The following is a 19399-nucleotide window of genomic DNA, read 5'->3' on the forward strand; positions in this document are numbered from 1 at the left end:
AATTAAAGCAAAGGAGACAAACTGCAGATGACTAGAATTCAAAAGGTTGGTTTTGGCTGCTGTTTGGTTTTGGCTTTTCTACAGGATGGATTAGTAGTTTTGATAATTTTGCTCAGTGTAACATGTATTGTCCAATATTCAAAGGGTGAAATATTCCAGAGCTTGCACTTTTGACCTCTGGCATGTGAAATTTTAAATTTAAGAGGAAATGTTCTGAACTGTGGTGACTGAGGCTGACCTGGTAAAGGCTTTGAAGTAGCTGGTGGTTTATTTTGTTTTGAGTAAGTATACTAAGCTGAATATTTCTAAAGCTGCCTTAAATTTACCTGAACTTTTTTTTGGAATAGTAAATGCATCAGGAATATCCCAGGAGAGAAAATGTTGACATGAACCTCCCATCTGAAATTTCATCCTTTGCCAGACAAAAATTATTACCAGTGAAAAGAAAGCTGCTTTGGGGATATTTTAGTTCCCTGTATTATGCTTCAGGTTTTTGTTTGGGTTTGTTTGTTGGCTTTTTTTGTTAGTGGGATTTCTTGGTTGTTTTTTTTTTTTAAGCAAAAGAAAGAAACCCAGCACAAAATCAGGAGGCTGTGGTGATTCTGACATTTCCATGAAGAGTTTATCTATATTTGGTTCATCAATTCTGTTCAAGTCATTGACCAGTGGTGATCCCAAAGTTAGGACACTGGTTCTGATGCAGTGGCTGTAGCAGCACTGTGTTTATGCACAAGCAGTTCCCTTTCCTGGCCACCTACTCCTTCCCCATCCTGCTCTGAGCTGCTGGCGTGGCATGGGCCACCTAAAAAATTAACAATTTCTTTTAAAAAGTAATATTTTAAAACTTGTAACTTTATCCATAACCGAATGAGAATATATTTACCTATATTTGTGTGTAAATATTTGCATTTCTAAATGTGAATCTAGAGGAAACTGGTGTGAAACCTGTAAGGTTCATAGACAGCTGCCAGACTGGGTTGGGGCCAGTGAGAAAAAGCCTGAGTGGTAAGCTCTGAAAAAAAAAAACAAAAGTCCTGGTACATTTTGCTTTACCCATTCTCCTGTTCCCATTGCCTTGTTCTGACCTTGAGAAAAGTCTTTGAACTGGGGAAATAGCGTTCTTGTAAAATTAGCACGTGTCAATGAAGAAATAACAAAAAAAACTTTTAAAACTCGGCCAGTTGAGAAAAATGACTTCATGCCGTAAACATTTTCACAAAGAAACCTTTGGATCTCTTTTGGTTCGTTACTTGGTAAACAGCATCAGGCAGAGTCACTCAAATAAAAAAACACTGACTGAGAGGGGTACACAGTGCAGCAGTTCAGCTTGTAAACAGCAGTGTCTGGGAAAAAAATCCCCTTCAGGCACCTGAACAAGGGGGGTTATACACGTGGTAGGGTCTATTTGATGAATTCATAAATCCAAACCAAATAATTTTGCTTGGAGGTGGAGAAATTTTTTTTGGAGGGATATACCATATTTTTCACATATATCATGCTGTGTCTGAAGTTAAAAGGAACCATAAGGCTCCTTGAATCCACCTCCTTGCTCCATCCACAAACAATTATACCTAGGTAACTATTAACTATATTTAATTATTTTTTTTAGGTTACATTTTTGTTATTGGTATCAGCAGGTGCATGCTGAGGGAAAGCAAGATGGAAAACATTTTTGTTTTCTCTAAACTGGGGCATGTCCTTAGGGGCTTCTCTTCTCTCCCTTAGAGACACAGCAAAGAAGTCAATGCCCACTCTCAGTCAAGGGCTGCTCTCACACCCTCCAGAGGACTGGAGGCCTCTCCTAAAATCTCTAAGATACCCACTGATCTTAATAATGCATCTGGAATTAAATGATAGAATTCGGGCTCAGGCAGGAAGATTCAACAGTTCCATTGGCATCCTTGTGGTGCTTTGCTGGATTGTGTCATTGAGTTCAAGGTCACATCCCAATGAATTTTAGAGTTTTCCCAGAATTCCCAAGAATTTTTGCTCCATGTGTCTGTGGGTATCTTGCTCCAGTTGTTTTGGACGAAGTAAACTTTCAGAAAAATTTACTAATTTTTTTTTAACTAATTTTTTTTTAAATTGCTATAGCAAGAAATTAATAGTTTAAAAAAAAAAAAAAAGAAAGAAAGAAAAGAGAAATACCAGCATTAATTCATCTTGATCTGTCAGCTATTAGGATTTAGTCATTCATCAGTCTGGCATCATCCTAATTTCTGTTAATAGTCTTTGCTGGGACACAGTTTGGACTAGGGCTATGGGGTGAAAAAGCTTAAGTTTGTAAAATAAGCATAACAATATGCTTACACAATGGTAGCCAAATAGCACTCACTAAAAAATCTGGAGGCATTCATAACTATAAACTGTAAATTGGAAATCACAATTGCATCTCTGAGAGCAAAGCCCTGTCACTCTGTTGGTAAAGATTTTACTTTGCCAGATTCTCCATTGCTTTAATTTAAACAACTAATTCCTCGAGTGAGAGAAATAATTTTACTTTGCTTTGGTAGTTTTAACATTCATGTGATGCATTTTTTTGGCATAATTAAATATCCTGCCAACTTGTAACCATAACCCTGATTGAATCCTTACCTGTCTTCCACGTGCCATTGCAGCATTTGCTGCTGCTGGTTTCACATGTCCTTAAGGCAGGTAGAAGGTTCACCATATTTGAGAAGGAGGGGGTAGAGCCTTCATAATTTATGGGTAGAGCCTTCATAATTTATGGAAAGCACAGGGAAAGTGAAAGATCTTTTCTTGAGAAGATCTACCCATGTAAAAGCCAGGAAGAAATCCTCTTACCCTTTTTTATCAGTGGAAATATTGTCTTAAAGAGCCAAAACTGGTGTGATGGACAAAACCACAGAAACGTCTTAGCTCTGCAGTCTGCTGTGTGGAAAGGAATAATGTTGCCCAAGAGCAGAAATTGCAGAATATTCCAAGGGAAGAACCTTGTGGGCATCTCCTCCCCCAAACCCTCATTTGGAGAGTTTTCTTTTGGTGGGGTTTTTTTAATGTTTTTTGTTGGTTGGTTTGGATTTTAACTGGACCTCCATAACATTGTTTCTCCTCAGGATAGTTCACCATGCCATACAAACCTGTGAACTGAGCAAAAGAAGAAAAGTGTTAGAAAACAGAGGGTTTCCTCCTACCCAGAAAAAAACCTAGCACCACCATCGCTCTGTGATGGGTTCTTATAATTTTAGGTATTACTGGAACTGGCCACGAGCGTTGTCAACTGCTGCTGGTAATTTCTGTTGGGTGCAGGTGATAAAACTTATCTGAGTGGTGGCCAAAAGCTATTAATGGGAAGAAGCCCACAGGAGTAATTTAATCTGTGCAATCTCATATGCAAATGGTTCTCCAATCTCTGCAAGGCCTCTGGCAAGAAACCAGAGTGATGCAAAAACAAAAACAAAAAGTGTGGTAATGGAGAGAATAAAAGATGTGGAAACATCTTTGAACTAGACCTAATTTTCTACTTGCATGGAGAGACCAGGGTAGCACAGGGCCCAAGAATTAAACAGCCAGCACTTTTTCCTAGTGAACCTGCATGACAAAGCTGTTATAAATTGAAGGGTAAATTGAGATGTGCCACTCTGTTGCTTCCTTATTTCTGTTAATCCTCAAGAAGACAGTCAATGCCATTGTGCCACAACTGCTTCCTAGGAAAAAATTCCTGGAAGGAAAGAGAGAAGGAGGGATTTTTCAGTGTGGCATTTTTTTATAATGTCTCCATGCATCTGAGCAATGCTCTATGTTCAGAGGATGAGATGACTAAAGAAACTTGGTTCCTTTTTAAACTTGGGGCTTACATCCTATTTATTTCCTAATTTTCATGATGGTTATATGAGTATTGTGAGTATTTTCCTAATTACTAATTCACTTGTGGCCTAGAAGCATCTTTATTCTGCAGTGCAAGAGGGGAGTGGTCTCAGTTTTGTCATCCTTTGTAAGCCACTCTGCTTCTCAGGTGAGCTCTTTTCAGGGTTCTGTACACACAATGGTCTATTCCAGTAGTTCTAATGAGTTCAAAATAGTTTTAGGAGTATTTTTTTATTCTTCTTGTTCCATTTTTCCTGATGTGAAGAGAGGAGGTCACAGGGGGTACTTGAACGGATAATGGCTGTGAGGATGGAAATGCCTCTTGTACCCATTCCATAAGCATCACAGTTGGGCTGTATCAGTGTTGTAAGGCAGTATAGTAGAGTTAAATTGAATTTATTGTGAAATGCAGCAACATACAGATCTGACATATTTGGGTAACAGGCCAGTTTCTTCAAGTGAAGGAGAATACATTTGAATAAAACCCAACCCTGTCAATACCAGAATGAAGGGAGCAGTGCCATGAAACATGTTGGAAGCTATGAAGAACTCATGCTTCTGAAATATAACCATTATTTCAGGGAGGATCCCACTCTTTGGATCTGTCTCACCTGTTTTGGGAGTCTGTAACTGCTGGTGCCTGGGCCTTAATTCAAAGTGGCAGCCAGCAGGGAATTCCAGTGCCATGAAACTGTGCTATGCAGAGTTCATTAAATTTGTTCCATAACTATTATTTTCTTAGCTCCATAATTATGAGAAGGATGGAGTAATTCCCACACATACAGCTGTGAGCTGTTATGGAATACCATTAGAGCAGTTTGATAAATGTTGACAGAAGTGATTTGGGCATTTTACCCAAATAGGAAGATTTCCAAACTGCCCTGTGTTGTTCTCTAAGATAAGTGTGGAGATTCTGTAGTCCACTTTTAAGGAATCAGTGGATCTGGTATGCACTAATGTTGGGCTGGTACTGCCCACTTGCTAAGCCTTTTAGTCAGAAGAGTATTTCCCAGACAGTTTATGTAAGTGGAGATGTAATTCCATTTGAGGCTACTGGTTTTGGGGTTGTTTTTTATAACACTGTACTACAGCAGTTCAAATTAGGGAGAAGTATAGGGCATTTTCCAGCTCGTTGCTTTTGCCTGTACCTTGGGCAGAAACAACCAAACATGTCTTGGGATTTTAAATACTTTGAGTTACATGCTCCTCTCTAAAAAGAACCAGAAGTAATCATGTAGCATGTACAGCTCTTTCTGAGAGATATTGCAACAAAAAAAATCAGGGACTGACAGAACAACAAAAAGGGGGGAGACATGGTCTAGAAAATACCTGTTCTGACCCCATTTTCAGTCACAGAGGAAGGATACACATCTATATCCACACCTGTTTAACTTCAACGTTACAAGCATACTGCAAGGTGTGTCATTTATACTGAAAATGTTTTGTGGTTTTGTTGTTGGGGTTGGTTTATGTGTTTGGCTTCTTTTTCCTGGGCAAAAAGATTACCAACTAGCGAAAAATGTTTGGGCATGTCTATGAATGTCCCTGCAAAGACAATGTCCCTCCTATCCCACTCCCACAGAGTTACATTCTGACTCGAAGGCAGACTCGAGGGCAGCTGCTAAGGTAGAAGCTGTCTGCGGTTTTGATTTTGTGTTAAATGTGGTTTTCAAGTTCAAAAAAAAAAGATTTTTCTTGCTGATTACTTTTTTTAACCCTTTTACTGTGTCATTGAAATGGGAAGTGTCTGGAGCTCAGCAAGGATCCCATTTATTCTTGGGAGGATGGGGAAAGGTTAAAAGTAGAAACAGCTGATTAAGCAGGATGGCTCTGTAGAGAAAGCAGAAGGAAGAGAAATGTGAACATCTGTTAAAGCCATACCAGTGGCTATTTTGGCTAAGTTCAGCTTGCAGTTCCTTTTGAATTCCTCCTTCTTCAGTAGATGTCACTGCTATCAGTGACAAACACAATGTTGGCCTCAGGAGCATCATTAATGTGGGTAACAGAGAACGTAATAAAGAGGAAAATCAGGAAGTTCCCTTTTTTTTTTTTTAAGTTATCCCAGTCTTCACTGTCTTCAGTGCAAATAAAAATGACATTGTGAAGATCTGATGATCCCTTTTACAGGGAAGATTAAGCCAGAACAGTGCTGGTAGCTGTGATGTTGGGTTTACACCATTTACAATTTCATTCTGTACCTATCACGTAAATCATGGTCCTACTGGATTTTGTGCAGGTCCCCATTGTCACAGAGCGAAGTCAAGGGATTCTGTCTAAGCTTCCACCATCTTTTCCCTCCAGCTACCATTCAAGATAGATTAATCTCAACCTAACAGTTATCTTCTCTTCCCCACAGTAAAACTGTCAGACTTGTAGCAGCAGCACAGTGGGTCTCTTTTTACTATTAATTTCTTTTCCTCGTGTGCCTAATACCTCACAGCTTTGGGAGGGAAAGAACTTCCTGAGAACTGTGTTTGGTTTGTGTCTCATCAGAGCAGATGATTGAGAAAAGAAGCCTGACTTTCTCAGCAGCACTGGCTTGCTGCCTCAGTCCATGGGCTGGATTTTGCCGTCCATCCATCCCCAAGAGAGGTCCAAATCGTCCAAATTTCTTCTCTAGACCAACTATAATAAATGTTGAGTGAATGAATTCATGTAGTGATGCAAGAAATGCTTTCCTGAAGTCCAAATAGGCATCTGAATGACCTTCATCCTGCATTTTGTGCTTTGGTCCACAAGTAGGGATGTTTAGAAAAAGGATTTTTTTTCTCTATATACATTTTCTTGAAGTGTGCAACTTGAGAGAAATGAGTTGAAAGCATAGAGTGAGTTATAGGCTTGACTTAACATTTTATCTTCTGGGAAGACTCAATAATTTAACAGTGGATACTGGAACAGTTGATAGGAAATGTTTACAAAATCACTAGGTATTAGAAGATTTGGACCATTAAAGGAACTGAGCTAAGGGATGACTTTTGATATTGTGAAATAGAAATAAACTTGGACTGTGAATCAAAGCAGATCATTTCTGCTTTTGTTTATATGATATTGTATCTTTTAGATAAATTGTATCTTTTTAAATAAATTAAAAAGCCCAGATAAGCAAGGCTAAGTGAGGGCAGTATATGAATATGCATTTTAAATTTTCCATTCAACATTAGTTTTAGCACAAGGATTTTTGGAGCTATTGTGGAGAAAATTATTTTGAACTCTTGTATACATGTATGGGAAAACATACCCAAATTGTGGTTGCTGTTTTCTACTTGACTGATCTCTTGGCCTGTCCTGTGCACATCATTTGTGGATTTTAACTCTGCACAGATGTGCTTTGTCATACTTTGGAGAGAAAAGATCATTGACTTACTAAACAGTCAAGTTATTATTTCCAGTTTCCTTAGAAGTGCCAGTTTTTTCCCTCTCCTAGGAAAACAGCCACACCTGTAAATGAATGAAACTTGTTAGAGGTTTGAATTAATCATCCTTACCCCCAGTTGTCATGCAGAGTTGAAATCCTATTGTCCTTTTGCTAGCTTAGATATCTAATTTAGATATTTGTAGATATTTGGCTTTAGGCAACCTTAGTTACTACATATAGATATTTAGACTTTTCTTTAGTGAACAGATCATGGTCCTTACAATTATCCACTTACTTTAATTCTCACCACATGTGGATTTTCCAGAGTAGTATTTGCTCAAACTAATATATTTCAGGGGTGCTAATTGGTCTTTCTATAAGTGTTTTAAGAGCCTCCAGAACATTGTATTTGGATTGCAGCGTCTCATGGAATTACCCGTGCAATTTGCAGCAATCAGTGCTACAGGATTGTGTGCCACTGGTAAAAAGAGAAGGAAGACTATGGATACAGTTTTAGTCTCGGTGAAACAGGCACAAAAAGTAACTGATTTTACAAAACATTTCTTGTATCTGCATCAGGCTGTCCAGTGAACAGCAGTGATCTCATATTTTGTAGTTAGCACATCCTACAAAATGCTGTTGATTGTATTATTGTTGTATTAAGAGGACTCGGTTTCAGTGTAAAAGCAGAAAAGTAGATACAGAATAGTTGCTTTTTGTGACTAAGATAGGGGGATTTTTAGAAAGAATGAGCTTTTTTACAATTACCTCTACGTGCCAACGTCCTGCCAGTTGTTTGTCATCCTCCAGTCCCTCATAGGACGGGACTGCTGGATAAGAAAAACTTCCAAAGACAACAACAAGTGTGATCTGAGGTCAGGATACAGGTTTCTCTGTACTCAGCACCCAACAGTCCTCCTTATTCTGTGGGATCTTTGAGCTGGCTGGATGAGGGACTTCTGGAGTGTGTGAGATTTGGGTCTTAATTCACACTGAATTAATCTGTACAAGTGAGCTACACTCACAAATGTGTTATCATCTTTATTTCAGCTGAAAATAACTTCATTAATGGTAGTACAGTGAGATACTTAGATTTTTAAAGTGTGGTTTAGTTGTAATAGTTTAAAATAAATATGGAGAGGCCTTTTTCCACAGTGCAAGCAGAAGAAAAGCTCTTATCTCAGTTCCAGGCCCAGCTCTGTGATCTTCTCAGGATACTTCAGGACACAGTGAAATATTGCATGACAAATCTCTTAGAAATATCCCTTCCTTTTGAGGCAGTTGTCACAGCAGGTTTACTCTGGATAGATGGTCTACATATTTAATAAATAATTTTGTATATGTTATGCATTAGGTGCATTTCCCACTTCAAGATTCAATTCCAAGAATAGTCTGCACTGTAAGGCAATCAGACCTGCTTTGGGTAGCTGTATTTTCTTCAAATGACAGATAAAGAAACTACTTTACAGCTACTGCAGGTACAAAAACTCTTTTACAGCTCACAGTTAACTCTTGCAGCGTCGTTGTCATCCTTGCAAAGTTGTAACTTCAGGATCAAGTGGCTACTTACTACATCAGTTATTCCAGAGATGGCAAAATTAAATATCAGCTGGTATGAAGAAAATACAAAACAATTGTGTGTGTGTGCTTGTGAAGATCTGAGTCTACTTTAAGGAAACTGGTGGCAGAGGTGTCAAGGAGTCCACTCGTATCTCAGGGCTGATTGTTCTTAGAGTTGGCACCTGGCCGATGCAAAACCTTGGCAGATGTTGGTTGAGGCAATGGAGGCAGCAGGGCAAGACGAAACTTTCTGCTGAAGTTCACTCCTGGTGAACTGAGTGCCTCATTTCAACACCAAGTTGTCCATCACCATGGTTATCACATGACAGTGTTCACATGTGTGAAAAAAAATCGAGAGGACCTCCACTGACTTGTTTTAATTCAGAAATAAAATAAGTCTTTTAACCCTTTTGGCTTTCATTTTAATTGCTAAATTTCTTCCTAATTTTTTTTTTTCCCCATTGCAGTTTGAGTTCATTTAACTACAACAGAAAATTCACTGCGCCGGCCACAGAAATGACAAAAAACTGGATCATGTTTTTGTTCTTCTTGTCGGTTACTATGGTGAGTCTTATGAATTTTTTAAATCCCTTGCAGTTTTAACTAGCATATAGAGAATACCATAGAAATTATTAATAAGGAAATGCAGAAATAACTAATCTTGTGCTCAGACGTGGCTTCTGCATGGCAGGATCTTCACCTACCTTCTGTTCTCCTTTAAATTCCTGTAGTAAAGGAACAGAAATAGTGTTTCCCTCTGCTGAACCCAGCATATCCTTTGCTGGCTGAGAACAATAATAGTTGTTAAGTGACATATAAGCAATACCCTACAGACCCCAGGAAGAGTGGAGGAGACATCTGAGATTCAGAGGACATCCTCAGGACTTTTAAGTTGTACCCTTGTATGACAGTGGTATTTCAATCTTCAGCTTTGTTTTCCAGTGAAGTTTAGTGGCTTCCCATAAAGTATGTAATTACTACTAAAAATGCACTTGAAAAAATACAGATTATGGTCAAGAATCCTAAGATTTTTTTAATTTTAGTATCTATAAAAGTGCATATTGTGTCTTTTGAATATCTTTTTGTATTCTGAGGGTTGACTTTATGGTTCACCAGACTAGAGAAACGAAATAGCTCTGGACAAGCCAAGTGCTTCGGTGCATAAAGTATATGGAAAGTCTTTTTTTTATAAGGGATCATTTTGGATCTGACTGAAATACCTTTTAGACTAAAATTTGATATATTTCACTGGATTTTACAAAAATATGCTTATATGCCTCTTGACTGTCTCAGTGCTGCCATTCTTATTTACAAATCTTGCCAATTGGTTACTCCCCCGTGCTCATTCAGGAGACATTTGTCAAGATTCAGTGGTAAGAATTGCTAAATTAACCAGCAAAACACAAAAATCACACTGTCAGTAATAAGACTGGAAGATCGCTTTTCTTGGGTAAAATAATATTTTAAAATACAATATTTAAAAAGATTGATGTTGAAGAAGTTTATGTTGGAGCTTATATGTGATTTGCTGAAAGAAGTCTCTTTCCTCTTAGTTTTTGGCCACTGCTGTACCATCTGAGGGGCATCAGAACATCACAGAGGACTCCTCACAACTGAGTGTCACACGGAATAAAATCATGACAGCACAGTATGAATGCTACCAGAAAATTATGCAAGATCCTATTCACAGGAAAGAAGGTAGAAATTATTTTTTATGGGATTTTCCTGAGGCAGATGGTCAACAGATGCAATTACACTAATTCAGGATCCCTTAGTTATATTAAATTCCTGTCTTGCTGGCAAGTATTTTTCAGGTTGTATTTGTATAAATAAATTGTATTTGTATAAAAAATTGTAAAAAAAAATTTGTATAATTTTTTAGAAACCTCAGTTTGGGATGCACGAGGATAAAGCAATATGTTACATTACCTGCCCGTAACACCGCTTCTTATATAACACAAAGCTGTTATTTCTGATGAGAAAAAGTTAATTTAGATAGATATTTATGCTAAAAAAAAAAAGAAAAAATTGACTAAGTACTCTTGCCACTTTATTTCATTTCATGGTCTTGTGATAGCTCTGTCTGCCTGGTCATATGTGCCTTTAAAAATTGGAATTGTCTTGCTCCACACAGTTTCCCTGCTCTAAGGGCTGTGTTAGTGTTGTTGTGGCTTTTTCTGATAACTCACTCAGATCTGACCTCAGTGATTCTACCTCTCACTGTATTCACTGGTTCTCACTTGATAACTTCTGGAAACACTGAATGGCTTTTGAGGCAAGAAAAGGGTAATTATGTTCTTTTACAAAGAGATTTTCCTCTTCTGAAATGATTCTTTGGAGGAACTGAATGCCTGGAGGTCCAAAATGAATACATGTGTATGAGTGACAGTGTAAGTTTATGTCCAGCTTGGGACCTCTTCAGAAGGGTCTGGAACAAAATGGAAAAACCTCAGATGAGGAGGAATTACAAGATGCTTGAAAACTGCAGCCTTTGAAACAAGGTCATTATTAAGCCTTTACAAGAAAACCGAAGCAAGACACTGAAAACATCTTCGAATTTGTAGAGATGGTCAGTCACTATTCTGTGTGCCTTTTGGGAAAGGATTTGTTTATAAAACCCCGGCCCGTTCTCAAGGGAAGTTTATTTTAGATGTTGAAATTTGTGTGAGTGCAGTGAGGCACTGGAACGGGCTCTTGAGGGTCACTGTGGATTCCCAGTTTCTGGAGTACTTACAGGAGTGTATGCCCAGGGATTGCTGCAGGCTCAGCCCAGCCTGAGGAAGAGGAGCTGTGCCTGTCTCCCAGCCAAGCTTTCTCAAGGCTTCTGGGACACCTCTACGTTTTTAATGGACTAGAAAACATATTTGTAGGCTTGGTACACATTCAGATATAAAGCAATTCAGTAAAATGGTCTTTGAAAGCGTAAGACTCTTTGCTAAGGGACATCATTAACTATGAGTTGATTTAGGGATTTTTACCCACTGTGTTCTAGATCAGAAGTTTATAAATTACGGATGTAGAATGAGATTGAATTTTAAAATGTTTTTGAAGAAACATATGTATAAAGAACTACCTCTATTAAGTGGGGTTTTAATCAACTACTGCTAAATCTTATTTTTCTGTTTCCTTTTTTGGTTTTTTTTCTCACTGCTGCAAACTCGCATTATCCAGTCTCTACTTTCAGAAGACCATTATGAAAGAAGGGTTGTTATTTTATTACCAGGTCTCTACTTGTTTGCAGGTCCCTACTGTAATAGGACATGGGATGGCTGGTTGTGCTGGAGTGATGTTGCTGCTGGAACTGTGTCAGTGCAACGCTGTCCCGACTACTTTCAGGATTTCAACCCATCAGGTAAGTGTGCATTGACTTCTACATCAACTTATTTCTCAATGAAATGAGGGTTTGGGTGCTTGATGTCTCTTGTTTGCCCCACTCAAGTCATTAATGCTCCAGAATTTCAGAAACTCAAGACCCATACTTGCATTTTCCTTTTATCCCATAGAAAACTGACAACTACTTATTTTCTTTTCTGACCTATGTCCTTGAGGAATTCTGTAGATTAGGGAGTAGGAACTGAAGTGAGATCATACTTTTTTCCTCTTAGAGATGAGCTTTTCCCTCAGAAAATCTTTTCTCTCTGACAGACAAACAGAAATAGGACTTACTCTTTTACCTCACTTTAGCAGTTGAAGTCAACAAAGAGTTTCTCTCACTTTGAATCATTTCCTGTTTCTGTGGGCTAAACTTTGTAAGCGTGTGAAAAATGTTATAGATGTACAGTCATGTCCCTTTCTGCCCATTTTTTATTTCCCAGGGTCCTCTCATGCCTCTTTCTATTTGAGGATAGAAATTATTGTGGTTCCAGAAAATTTCCAGTTTGGTTCTTTAGCAGTTTTCCTATTGCTGTTTTCCTATCTGTCCAATCCTAATTTACAGGATGTCAAACTTCAGCTTAGATCTTGGATGTTAAACAAGCCATTTAAGTAGTATTGTCACTTCATCTGGTAGTTCTCTAACAGTTAGTTCAATATATTTTGATACTTACTGGATTGGAGGAGGAAAATCTATTTGTTTTCTTAAGCAAAATCACATCATCATTTGCTCTTGCCAAGCGAAAGCAACAGCCTCTAGTTTCTCAGAATTCATAGTAACAAGCAAAGTCTCTCTAGTCATATTAATAAAGCTGTCATTTGTTTGCCAATCTTTATTAAATACTTGGCATCAGGAAATAGAACTTCAGTGCTGACTATTGCATTTTTCTTTCGTTTTTCTTCTTTTGTTTTTCGTTCCCTCGACTTCAATTGCAGAAAAAGTGACGAAGATCTGTGATCCAAATGGGAATTGGTTTAGACACCCTGAAAGCAACAGGACGTGGACAAACTATACCCAGTGTAACAGCTACACACATGAAAAAGTGAAGGTAGGAAAGGAATAAAATGCATCTTACCAGTGTCAAGAAAAAATTTCACAAGTGTCAAAACTCAAGCGGCAGCAGAGTTGATGCAGCTCCAGATTACAAAAAGAAGAAAGGATGTTGAACAAAAAGGCTGAATTGTGCAAAACAGACTCAAAAAAACCCAGTCTACCTGCTTTGTCTTATACAGCTGATTTCAACTGCTTAAATAATATGATAATATTTTTTGTTCATGGGTATTTTAAATGTGCAGTACTTTTCTAGGCCATCCACAGCCATCTGTTGGTAAGTGAAGTGTGTGCCTTGTAAGAGCAGATCTTTGTGTTTTGCTCTGGAATTTCCAGGTAGGGTCCAAGTTGAGCAGAACTGCGGGAGGTTTGTCTATCTCCATGCTGAGAATGTGGGTTTATGCAGTGAACTAAGGGACAGATTTTCAGCAGGTGCACAGGCAGAGTTTTTACTTGAGATTAATTAATACATCTTCAAGGCAGCTTTCAGCAGAGTTCAGATGTTGAGGGTTTAGATTTATTTTTTTTCCCAGTGTGAAAAGCAGACCTGATCTATCTGTTTTTACAGGCAAGCTGTAATTGAGTAGATTCACCACAGGATCTTTGGAGACCAAAGGGAACTAAATTATGAGAACTGTTAGATAGGGTCTCTCTTACCCTGTGCTCCTTTTCCTTTGTGACCTGATTCCCAAATGCCTTTTTTTCGATTTCTGAGATATTGAGCTACCCGCATGAATAGAAGAGTTTATTTATACTCTTTTATATTTTATACTTATATTTTATATGCATTTACAAAAAGTTTATACTTTGAATTTATTTACATGAAATTTTGCAAGCATCCAAAATTATCAGGCAGCAAAAAATGTCAGGCAGCAAAATGCTTTGAGTTGTTTTCTATATATCAAAGATAGACTCTACACACACACACACACGTGGGAATATGTATAGATGCTATTTTTATATACTTCAGCATATGTTCAAGATAATGTAGAAAAAGAAAAAAACTATCTCCAAATGAGCTCTTTTTTAACTACTTTGTGATATGTGAGCATACAATGGGCAAAAATGTGTATTTTACCTTCCCCTAACTGTATTTCCACTAATATTCTTTATGTTTATCAAACAGTCAGTCATGGGAAGAAGCAGTAAATGGAAACTGTAAATGCCTAAGAACTAGGAATTTAAAATACATATCAGAGTAGGCTGTAAATTAACTTGGACCTCATGGAAAATGGCTCAATAGCAGCAGATTGTATCAAGAAATCTGACATGTAATAGAGATTCTAACTTCCCACATCATTGTTGTTGAATACTTTAGGGTATTTACCTAGAAACCATATTGAGCAAGAGGTGGTAACAGATGATAATAAGACACTTTTTTATTGCTTTTCCTCAAATCATGAGACCCTGAGTTCACAAAAGACAGTTTAATTCTATTAGCAGAATTGCTGTATTCACTGATTCTTGCTAACATTTGGCTTGGAACTGAGGATTTTATTCAGACAGGAGCAGATCTCTGAAGGTCCTTCTTCATGAATAATGAGGTATTTTCCCTCAGGCTGTTTTGCCTGCATATTCCAACTCTGTCCCACATCAGAAGCTATTGTTAAAGTGGAATAATAGCTCTGAACAAAACCTCACTGCTTGCTACAATTCAATATGTTGTTATATTAAGCAGCATTATCTCTTCACTCTGCTCAGAAGGCGGGTGAGATATTGCACAATAAATCTGACTGCTGGGCATTGTTCAACTCTTATTGTTACTGCTCTCAGCAGCAGTCCCTGCTCTACCACAGCTCTAAATTGTGCAGAACTCCCCTAAATCCTTAACCTGCACGTTTGGCTAAACTGGTCACTGAATGAAGTGGTGATGTGGGGTAGGAACCTGTTATAAAAGGGCTGTTGTCATTTATGCAGCCCAAATTTTAGCATGTCAGGGTAACCCTTGTTTTTTCTCTCTTCCGAATGGAAGTTTCAATTATACTTCTTGCATTGTTTTTTCTTTTTTCTTTTTTCTTTTTTTTTTTAAAAAAAAGTTATCTCGTTTTTAGAAGTAATGACAATTGGAAAATTTGTAGCATGTATACATGGTTGTCATGTGTACAGGTTGTCATCTTACAATCTACTTAAAGCTTCACCTGGAATCTTTTTATATTATTTCAAAAGTCCATATATATAACAAGCTGTTAGTCTGTCTTAAGTTGAAATGATAAGTTCAAGGGATACAAGGAGTTTGCAGTATGTGAGCATTTCTGTGCATGCTCTAGTTCTCCCTACAGAATCCAGATAGTTATACTTTATTGTGAGAATATAAATCTTCATTTCCTGGTGTGCCAAATGATAATCTTACATTTAATGCAACAAGAGAGATTTTGTGAGACAGATTCCATAACTGAAAGCAGAGGTTTGTTACTTTTTATTATAATTTATTAATTATTATTTAATTTATTTATTAACTAAAAGAATTAATGATAACATGAACTTATTGCAAATATTAGTTTACCAGATCCTTTTTAATCTTTTTTTATCTGGCCAGATTTTCAGGATTCTATAATTTGGCTGTAGGCTTATTTAACGAGTCTGTTCAGCCTTCACTGGTTTTGAGTTGTTAATTTTTTACAAGCTGAATGAGAACTGAATTTCCAATATCAAATTCATGGCTTTCTTTAAAGGAAGTATCTTTGAATGATAAGGAAAAAACCTCCTGTGAGGGGAAAAAAAAGTAAATTCCTTTGGGGGGCACGTTTTACTTAGGAGCTGTCTTACTAAAAGAATCCAACCTCAGACGGGAAGGCACCCAGTGCAGTAGCTTAAATAGCCAGATTTATATAAACACTCATAAAACCCCATAGCAGGACATATTAGAAACCTGGTGTTTTAACTGGTAAAAGGTACATTCCAGTGATGATTCCCATTAACCTGTTGTGTTTCCTACAGAGAAGGGGTTTAGTAAGATGTTGTTTTGCAGGGTTCTGGTCTCGTCTTATCATTATCTGAAACGTTTTTCTTTTCTTTATGCTGTTACAGTCATTTTATGTGCAGAAGTGATGTATAAATATGTGCTTCATCCAGAATAGCTCTGCATGAATCACAAGTGCTTGGCTTTGTTCTTGTGTTGCAGACAGCTCTGAACTTGTATTACTTGGCCATCATTGGACACGGTCTCTCCATTGCATCACTTCTGATTTCTCTTGGCATATTCTTTTATTTTAAGTAAGTATATTTAAGATCCTTTATCAAATATCAGTGGTTGCCACAACCCTGCTTTCAATACTTTGAACCACCAGCCATCCAAATGAAATTAGGTTGAGCAAGGAGATGAAGAAAACCACTGCATTGGTTTGGCAACTGAGCATTGTGTTTTAATAAATGTGTAGGTTTATTTGCTCAGAGATCTAAAATTAAAAACCTGTGAACCAAAAGCTGTAGAATATATTGAAAATAGGACATGGGAAAATGTTTGTTTGTTTTTTGGGTCCGTGATGTTTGGGTTATTTTAGTGATAAAATTATAGTGTGGATTCTAGGAATTGGGCTCAGTGGTCCTTGTGGGTCCCTTCCAACTCAGGATTTTCTATGATTCTATGTTATGCCAAACTAAAGAGCAAATGGAAACCAAAATACTGATGACACGTGATACATACAGTAACATTCCAAAGTGAGTGCTCACAAATATGGCAAACTGTAAAGAAAGTAAGGCAAAGAGCTACAGTAGAAGTGGGAATAATAAATATAATCCCTTCTTTTATTCACTGCACTATGTGTATGACAGGCATGTCATCCACTAACAGTTTTATGTATTACAGTATTATTTCCTTGAAAAAAACTTTGAGCAGTGTATCACCACTGTCACAACAGCTCACAATATAATGTCTTTTAAAATTAGTGTTATTACATCATATTTTGTGAACTTACTTTTCTTCCCCTGTGAAAAGGCTCCTTGTCTTTGTTTTTTCTTTAAGAGCCTTTCAAGAGGCTTAGCAGAAAGGTGAAAACCAGGAGTGATGCCACATGAGCAGAGCTGGGAGGGACAAGCTGTTCCCTCTGCCAGCGGCTGCAGGGCACAGTGTGGGCTCCCCTTGTTAGCTGGCTCTAGTTTAATCATTCCTCCTTTTTTTCTCACTGGATAATGCACATCTGCTCTTCAACCTTGCCTATTTCTCACCTCTGTGCCCTGCTGTCTCACTCCATCTTTAATTTCCTCCTAACATTTCAATATGAATGGCACATTCACTGGCCATTGATTCGGCTTTTCTCATGCTGTGGACTCTGATTAGGTGGGGGCAGATGATATCTGATAAAAACAATTATCAGTTTTAGCCCCATCTGGTGGGAAATAGTGTTTCCAGTTTAGCTGTGCGTTATTTCTCCAGGTTTCCACAACGTTCCCACAAATCCCTCAACAAACCAGAATGTTTCAGCTTCACAGAATCACAGAATATTCTGGGTTGGAAGTGACCCACAAAGATCTTAAGTGAATGGCCCATATGGTGGATCAAACCCACAACTTTGGTGTAATTAGCACCATGCTCTAACCAACTGAGCTAATCCCAGGGTCTTTGTAGCTTCCCTTTATGAAATCCAGTATTCAAGATGACTTTTCAGCTTTTTCTGCTCTGCTTTCATGAGGAAAACCCGAATATTTGGCTTTTAATAAATTTGTTTGCAACGCTTACCATTTCCAAGTTCACTTTACTTCCAAAACATCAACACATGAAAAGGCTCTGAGTCCTTATAAGAAGTTTGATTTTGCATAAAAAAGGTCTATGCTGTTACAGTGAATGTCACATAAAGTTTAGCAGACTAAATATCTAACGTGACAGGGAAAATGCTTTGACAGATTTCTTGGGGGAGAACAAAAAACCTGGGAATAGGATTTAATTTTATAATCTCAGAGACAGTCAAGCATGATTATTCTGGACTGTAATATGAAAACCAAGGTTATTTCATCTTGGCTTGTGGCACTTACTGCAAAAGCAGGTGATCTGACATAATATGTCAGGTTTGTCTAACCATCCAGGGATTTTTCTTCCTCCCTCTGGCAGAAGGATCATCTTTCCTCAGAGAACCTCGTGGAATTAATCCAGACCCACAAACCACATCTTCTTCGCTGTGGTCGTGTTGGGATATAAAAGGAAATTACAAAATTTAAAGGAAGCTAAAGAAAAGTCCTCTACAAGCTGTTCTCTTGGGATGTACAGTTCCTCTGAAGTATTTTTAGTACCAGGAGGGTATTTAAGGACCTAGATTAATACCAGGATGTATTATGTATCAGCTAAAGCCTGTGTAATTATTCATAGCTTTAACAGGTGGACTTTTTTTCCTTTTGCTATTGTGGAGGGTGCCTTTGAATTTGTAGTTTCCAAAAAATTTATTCTGTTAGTTGACTAACACTTTCCAGACAACCTTTGCTGGATTGATGATCATTAGAATTGCTTGAGGCTTGACTAAAAGTTTGGCACTTTTCTCCATGAGAAAAAAGACTCTTTTTTCCAAATAACAACTATTTGCGTTTTGAATTATCTTCTTCAGGATTAAAATTTTTCTGTATTTTCTGTTTGCATTTGAAATTTTGAGGGTTTTTTTCTTCAGAAAATTGTCTCATTGGAAATCCTTGTCCAGTCTTGTGACTTATCTTGTCCAAGTGCATTGGAGTTCTTGGTTTAATGGCATCCAATGGGCCACTGACTTGGAACTCTGATCTTCTTCTCTGAGAATTCATCAGTGAGACATAAAAATAACTTCTTGTAGTGTCTCTGCTCTCTCTTTCTGTTACACACTTTAGATCATACATGTGTTTGTTAAAAACCTTCTGTTAAAATAGTTGTGTGGTTTTCATAAAGAGAGAGAAACAAGGCAAGAGAAGACTTAAAAAAGCAGTGATTTAGGAGAAAATGGAGCTGCAATTTGAAATATGCCCCCACATCAACCCAAACAAAAAAGCCCCAAGTGTCCTGTCAAATCCCATGACAGAGGACAACAACACTGTGCTTAAAGAAAGAGTGGGCAAACCACTGATTGATGGATTGTTAGGGAGACAGGAGGTTCCTAAGTCATTTTTAGTTTCACCTAAATGGATAACTCCCCTTCAGTGCATATGTGGACCTCACTGGTTGAATTTTGCAGTACTGGAATACCTTAAAAACTTAGATCTCAAACTCATTTAGGGGTTTTTGAAAATGTCACCGTTTTTCTTTTGGAGAAATATTATTGGAGAAATTAATTTTTTCCCAA

At 37.7% G+C, this 19399-nt stretch overlaps 1 protein-coding gene across 1 annotated transcript in view; it reads left to right on the forward strand.

The window, feature by feature from the left end:
* Positions 1-9214: 9214 nt before the first annotated feature.
* The window catches only part of CALCRL (calcitonin receptor like receptor), a 32699-nt gene continuing 22514 nt past the window's right edge, over positions 9215-19399 (forward strand). The window contains exons 1-5 of the mRNA XM_027665538.1: positions 9215-9307; positions 10297-10441; positions 11985-12095; positions 13052-13164; positions 16288-16379. Of these exons, the coding sequence (XP_027521339.1) occupies positions 9260-9307; positions 10297-10441; positions 11985-12095; positions 13052-13164; positions 16288-16379 (509 nt within the window). The 5' untranslated portion in view covers positions 9215-9259. The remainder of the gene's footprint in view (positions 9308-10296; positions 10442-11984; positions 12096-13051; positions 13165-16287; positions 16380-19399) is intronic.

This window comes from Corapipo altera, unplaced genomic scaffold (genome assembly GCF_003945725.1).
Source record: "Corapipo altera isolate COAL_440 unplaced genomic scaffold, ASM394572v1 158, whole genome shotgun sequence".
In the NCBI taxonomy this organism is placed as follows: Eukaryota; Metazoa; Chordata; class Aves; order Passeriformes; family Pipridae; genus Corapipo; species Corapipo altera.